General features: G+C 46.8%; 1 protein-coding gene across 1 annotated transcript; it reads right to left on the bottom strand.

The window, feature by feature from the left end:
• Nucleotides 1–3,401: 3,401 nt before the first annotated feature.
• Nucleotides 3,402–7,099, bottom strand: MRPS11 (mitochondrial ribosomal protein S11; the record flags this gene model as incomplete). The annotated part of the gene is made up of 5 exons (XM_026856073.1): nucleotides 3,402–3,768; nucleotides 4,195–4,260; nucleotides 5,686–5,815; nucleotides 6,596–6,685; nucleotides 6,912–7,099. Coding segments are annotated over 5 exons (582 nt in total), but the record flags the coding sequence as incomplete, so codon positions are not given.
• Nucleotides 7,100–7,101: the final 2 nt, after the last annotated feature.

Below are 7,101 nucleotides of genomic sequence, written 5' to 3'. Positions count from 1 at the left end.
GGGGGGGGGGGGGGGGGAGGAAGAGGGGCCGGGTGGGGACAGCAGCACCGTGATTATCTGCTGAAGTCTGAGTGCAAAAACATAACCTGACTTGAACTGTAGCTTCTCAAAGGCTCCCAAGGGGTGCTTTAGGGTTATAAACACCTACTCACCGACTTGCTTTGTGCACATCTCGAGCCAGGTATTCCTGCACCGGAGGGAAAGCCAGCAAAACCTGCGCAGATGTCCCTAACAGCTGCATATGGGCTGTGGTAAACCACCCCTGCTGCTACAGTTTATTAGCACTGCAGGGTCTGTCCCCTGCTCCTTGCTTGCTTGTGTATACAGTCAGCTGTTAAAGGACACCGACATCATTTAATTAATGGTTTAATTGAATCTCACAAAGGGATCGAAATCGGCTGCCTTACTCTTGTCACTGAGATGCTCACATAAGAAATGGTAAATCACCAATTCAGCAGATGAGAAAGCTGCAGCTCTAGGTAGAAAGTCCTTGTTGCTGGGGATAGGGAAATCATTCCTTTTTGCACAATAATATACTATTAAGGAGAAGCCTGGGGGCTATTTTTCCAATCCACCAGGTGCCATCCCTGTCCAAGAGAAAGGTAACTGAGTTACTCTAACTCCCCAAGGTGGTATGGCACTCATTAAGGGGTAAACAGACCCGAGGCAGCATTTTATTTGTAAGTCAGAAGACTGTTTTTTGTTTCAGCCCCTATATGATGGAGAAAGGTGCATGTGGTATTTTAAAACAGAGGATAAAACTCCAGAAAGGCCAGGGCTGAACCAACATGAAGCTTTGTGGTCAGTAGCAGCTTCTGAGCTTGTTTCATGGAAGAAGGCTTCTTGGAGAGCAGGGAATTGAGAGTTAGGAGAGAGCAGAGAGAAAAATGTCCCAAAGCTATGGGGAAGCCCATAGGGAGAGGGTATGACCCTAATGAGGGTGTTGATGCTGTGGCCATGCTGACAAGTAATTGCTGCTCAGGAGGAATGTGAGCCACTAGAAAGCAGCATTCCACCCAGGCGCCAAGAAAAGCAATTAGAACTGGTAAACACCAGTGGCTGACTAAAACTAGGCCCTTAGTTAATAGTTTGATCTGAAGGCTGAGGAAATCATTATGGGCCATCGGTGTCTATTAATTCCCTGTAAGACAAACAATAGAGTTTTAAAACTTCTTTTACTGTACAGCATGTGCAGGAAGGAGCCACACCGTGCCCTTGCACAAGGTGGGAGAGCTTGCTTTCTGCAGCTGTGCTCTCCCGCTTCACCAACAACTGCCCCCGAGGCCTCGAATGTGCTCCAGAATAAACATCTCAGACTGAGCATTGGGGATCTCCAAGGCTTTGGGGGTGTCCATCAGGGCAGGAGAGAAGGTGGGTGGAAAAATGTGACTTCAACTAAAAGCTGCACAACTGAAACACCATGCCAGAGTGCTCGGGGTTTAGAAGACAAATACTGCATGATACAGTACAGATCCAGCCACTGAGAATAGCATCAGCCTCCTCTGTCCAGCTCAGAGTGCTATATAAATGTCAGTTGGAGGAAGAAGTAGGGGTACGTACCAGAACTAGACAGGGAGATAAAACTGCCCACTATATAAGCAGTGGCAATGCATTGGCAAACTTCATAAAATGTTCACAAATGCTCAGAAACCAAGAGCGTTAAGGAGTGGCCTTTGCAAAGGGCACAGCCTTCACTCTAAGTCTGGATAAGACAAAGATTTATTCTCATTGCTTTCTGACTCTTGAGTCACCCACCTACTCTTCCCTGAATTTCAGGACCACAGATCCCTTCCCATTCTTAGTTTTCAATTTATTCCATCATCTTTATCTGACCTGGGCACTTCTGCATTGATGCAACAAGCAACTCACGGTAGAGAACAGCAGTATTTGGTTTTCTTGGTGCATTCAGACACCACTCATGAGCCTGCCAGCATGGACTGGTGCTCCTCCCTTCTCGGGGCTGGTCAGTGCTCAGCCCAGAAACCTGTCCAGCCTTGTGAGGCACCTCAGTGCTCACACTTGCCCTCCCCAGCTAGCTGCCCCAATACTCAAGAGTTAATCTTTGCAGTTTATGGCTCACCTGGTGTCTTCCCCTTAAAAAGGGGAATATGAAGTCACTAGCAGCTCAGCCATAGTTCTGGAGCCGAGGGGGAAGCTATTCTAGTGTGTCAAACATTTATGGAAGAACCTCTCTTTCTCCCTGTCAAATCTGTGATGGCTCAGGGAACTTCCCTTTAAGATAACCTACCCTCTATTCAAATTCAGACAGTTGAGTAAGGTTGGGGATTTATCTGAATCTTGTTCTCTTCTGTCAACTGCAACTCAACAGGCTCTTCTAAGCAGACTGATTTTTTTCAAAACCTGCCGTATGCCATTCAGCCCCATGAAGGCGGTTCGCTGCCTTGTTGCCATGGTACCCTTTCTCTAAAGAGGAAGAGAATAGTTAATTATGCAATTTAAGAAACTAAGGAGGAACAAAAGAGAAATAATAGTAAGGAAGATTCTGGGTTTGTGATAGAACTGCTGGCTGCACCAAAATACACTGTTTACAGGGGAAATATTTGCCCAGTTTATGCTGTGTACGGCCAGGGCTTTGCTGGCAGTGTGGATTTCAGGGAGGTGCCCTTTGCGAGGCAGCGTGCCTCTGCCACCCAGGAAATCAATCCTGTAGCCAGTTACTGCCATTACCTTCCCTAGTTAATGCTCCAAAGGCCTCAGACATATTTCCCTGACAGAAACTCTCTCTGGATGGAGCTGGGACAGCAATAATACATCACAGACCTTTGACAAGCTCACGCTGCCTGTAGATATACAGAGGTACAGTTCAGGACTTAAGTATTTTAAATCTCCTTGACATCATTTCGTTGTTCCTCAGGCCTGCTAACCCACTGCTCACTTTCCCCAGGACCCCAGAAAATCCAGTTTGCAGTGCACAAGGCAGGACCAAAGAGACCACAAGCATCAAAACCAGCAAGATCCCAGCCCCTTTAGAAGGACTGGTGTTTTCTATTTGCCAATAGCAAAATTGGGCAAAACAAAGCACCGCAACACATCTCTGCCAACAAGGAATCCAGACTACGGTGCTCCGTGCTGTACAAACAGGAAGAGCTGCCTCTTGCGTGGCACACTGAGCTCTGCAAGCCAGGGGAAGGGGAAGAGTTACCCCATGCTTTGTTTCCAAATGTGTGCAGTGAGAAAAAGAGGGAAGGAAGATGATGTGACCCCATGCAATTTTTTTACTACAGATGACCAGAGGGAGATCTAAGCCTCAAGCTCCCCTTTCACCTAACAAGGGCAATAATAGCACAGAGGGCTCGACAAGAGCCACATACGGTGGTAAGAGGAAGAGAGCAGTCAAGAGGCAATAATAATCCAAAATACTTTTGCAAACACAGCAGGAACAGCTGTCAGAAGACCAACATTTTAATCAACAAACTTTGCACACAAGAGGCTTCCCACTAAGGGAGTACGTGTATTCCTGCTTTTACCACCAGCTTCTACCACCTGGGCTTTTATGGCCCAGGATGGTGTCTTCAAGCTTCCCTCAACAAGTATTTCCAGGGAAGGTGGCTTTCCAGAATCTGTCACAGAGGCAACATTCAACCCAGTCCCTGCTGAGTGAACCAATGTGGAAAGCCATGTGTCTCTTCCACTCCCCTCTCACATTCTCCTGGCCTTCCGTGGGCGGCAGCCGTTGTGTGGCACTGGGGTGTTGTCACTGATGGAGATGACCTCCAAACCTCCCATCGTCAAACCCTTGATGGCAGCCTGGAAGAACAGGACAGCAGATGACGTGCAGTTATCAACACACTGAACTGAGAAGGGGAAAAGCTCAGGGGAAAATAGTTTGGTCCCCTATCTGTAAGTCAACTTTGTTTCAGCGGTCCAGCTTTGTGATTATCTTAAAAACAAGTAATCAGAAAACCCAGTTTAAACCTATTTATCTACTCCAGTCCCTTCATCAGTGTTCCCATCAATTCTCCTACTTTAGTTGGAAGGTCCCAGCTACAGCTTTTACTCTGCCTCTAAAGTAGTATTACTCTAAAATTTGATTACTAGGCATTTCAGTGATGAATTCTTTACATAATCTTCAGAAAACCAAGTAATAGGTATAGTCATAAGACCGGCCTGAATTTAAGAAACCTGGATCATGTCTGAGAAAGAAAAATATGAAAAGAAACTCTTGACACTTACTTTGCGTCCTGGTCCCAGTCCTTTCACCATGACTCGTACATGCAGTACACCCTTCCCACGTGCTTTCTGTGGAAAGAACTGGTTAGGGTTCTCTTTGATATAACTACTGCTGCTCTGGCTCCCCTGGAGCCTTTCATTCCCTTTTGACCCACTATCATAGTATTCTTTAAGTAAAAATAGGGTAGGTAGTAATGGACACATGGGTATTATTGCACAAATACACTAGGAGAAGAGGAGGCCTGGGTAAAGCCATGGCAGTTTTAAGAGAACCTCTGGGCTAGGCTGTCAGCTCTGCATAGAGAAACCTTTAAGATCAAACTATCTGTGACCTAAAGCCAGGGTAGAAAATGACATATCCATGGATATGTGACTGAACTGGCAAGGGATTAACAGGGACTAACTCAAAGCCGTTTTCCCTTTTCTAATGCAGAGACTTCTTTCCTGCGATCAGTGGATTCCTTCTAGAGGGTAAATGAAAAAAGCAAGCAAGCTTTGTATTTGCTGTGCAGGAGTCCACACCTTCAGTGCAAAAATTCTAGGGGCTTGCAAACTGAAAATGAAAAACACCTGCTGTAAAGCACAGCCGTGCTGCCACCACGTGGAGGGAGTTCCTCTGGTCTCCCACCTTCTGTGTTCTGGTGCAGTTAATGTACTAACAACTTTAACAGTGACAGAATAAATCTGGCCAAGCACAGCTATGCAGCTATTATGAGGCTCTGATAAGCACAGATTAATAGTGACAATGTTCTTTGATTCCTCTTGAGTCAACCACAATAAGCTGTTGGCCAGCAGTAGCACCAAACACCTCTGACATGAAAGGCTGGAGCGAGTTCCACCTCATTTAGGATGAGGATTTTCAGTTTAACCTTGCCTCATTCTGCCGTAATGAGGACCATGACACAGCCAGCCTCATCTTCTCCTGCCACCTGGACACCCACATGGTTTTTTAGAAACAATTACAGTAAACTGTATGCAGCTGGAAGGTACATGTGCAAGGACATCACCTTCCCTGACTGGAACTGCTGGCACCAGCTCAGTTCTCCTGTGGCAAAGAGCAAATATAAAAACATTCAGCCAGTAATTACAGCCACTTCTCAGTCCCCTACAGTGCAAAAATTGAACTGCTGCTGATTCAGAGGCTGTATTTCCAAAACGGTTGAGAGATGTTCACTTAGAAAAAAAAGGAGGTATGCAAACTGGAGCTAGAAAAGGATAGACTCCAAGTTACATTTCCCAATTGCAACCTGCACAGCTAAGTTTACCCTCTGGGCATTTCTAACTCCTGTTGCAAACATGCTTTGTCTCTGTAAAGATGTGGAGTGTGTCAGATGAAGACAGAGAACTTGTCAGGGAATAGCAGTGTGCTGCCTGAGCGCTGAGAAACTTAAGACCTCTGGCCTGCTGCCTGGAAGTGAGGCATGTACCCAGGTGGTGGGGGGAGGCGGTCAGTGCTGCCCTCTGGGAGGGTGAGAATCATCACTGCAGACTCACCACTGCTGCTGCTATGGCTGCGGTCTGTGCTGCGATGGCAGTTCCCTTCTTGGCATTGTGGAAGCCCTCTGTACCACAGGATGTAAAGGCAAACGGCCTGTTGTCAAAGCTGACCACTTGGATGTGGGTGCTACAGAAAGAGAGGGGCAAAAGAAGGAAACAAGCTAGAACAAAGGTTTATTTTCCAGCATCTCCTCACTCATGTCACTGGCACGGCTCGTCAAGGACTCCTGTCTCCCTTCTCCACACCACCCTAACTCAGCACTCCCTTTCCAGGTATCCTACTTACAGGAACCTGCCGCAGACACCTCCCAGTAGTGACTTTCTTCTGGTCACCCTAGAGAATCTAAGCAAGGTGGCAAAACCTTTCTGGACAGTGTATACTCTATCCAGGTACACCTCACCTCAGATACTGCTTAGCCCTTTCAGACCCACCTCTCACTCCAAGCATTTTACCTCTTCTGTTTATTAAGGAAATGCACAAAACATTTCTAGAACTTGAAACACTTTTAAGAAACAGTCAAATATCACACTAGTTGTCACTAATGAAACACATTCTGTCTCTCATGGAGAATATGACAACTTTTTCAACAGCTGTACAGCAGTAGTGCTAGAGCATACGGCTGGAAGTAACCCACCATCAAAGCTGTCAGCATGTAATTATTCATATCAGAAAGCAATCAAAATGTGTAATAACAATCATTGCTGTTAAAGACACTATAAGGACAGTTATGCTTCCAGAACAGCACTAAGGTTTGAATTCAGTAGTATTATCTTCCCAGTCATGAACACCAGTCCCCAGCTTTTTTTCTTTGAGCCTTTAGATCAAAACGAGGATTGGCCAAAGCCTGGGTACGTTAAAAGTTTTCATTTTGCATGAGAGCAGGAACGGTGCAGCTCATTTTCTTACTTGTTGTACGTAGCTTTGATGTGAGCTATTGGGATCTCTTCATAGGTCTTTCCATCCCATCTCATGGAGTTTCTCTGCAGGATTAAAGGGCTGAGGAGCAAAACAAGAGTTATCAGGCGCTCTTTAAAGTTTGCAAAGTTTTATTTCATATTGGGAAAGAAAGAAGGGATCAAGTCTCCAAAAAGACACAAGCTGCGTTTGTGATTGAGTCAGGTCACCTCCTTTCCTTCCTCGGCTGAAAAACCACCGAAGGCAATAAAACCTCCCAGCAAGAGGCAAATGGCAGAGCCCTCCCGGCGCGGCCCGCTCGTCTCACCTCAGATCGGTCGCGCTCTGGTTCTCCGCCTCCTTCGCGACCGCCGCCTCCGCAGGGTCCTGCAGCCTCTGGGCACCGGTGTGTAGGCCGCGGCACAGGGCGGCGGTACGGACTCTGCGGGAAAGAAACGGCAGCAGGCGGTGAGGATACCGGGGCCTGTCCCCGGCGCTGGTTGTGGTGGTGGAGGCCT

This window comes from Athene cunicularia, assembly GCF_003259725.1.
Source record: "Athene cunicularia isolate RWA chromosome 10 unlocalized genomic scaffold, athCun1 chr10_part1, whole genome shotgun sequence".
Classification (NCBI taxonomy): Eukaryota; Metazoa; Chordata; class Aves; order Strigiformes; family Strigidae; genus Athene; species Athene cunicularia.
The sequence above is the reverse complement of the archived record's forward strand: the minus strand, read 5'-3'. Positions and strand labels throughout refer to the sequence as shown.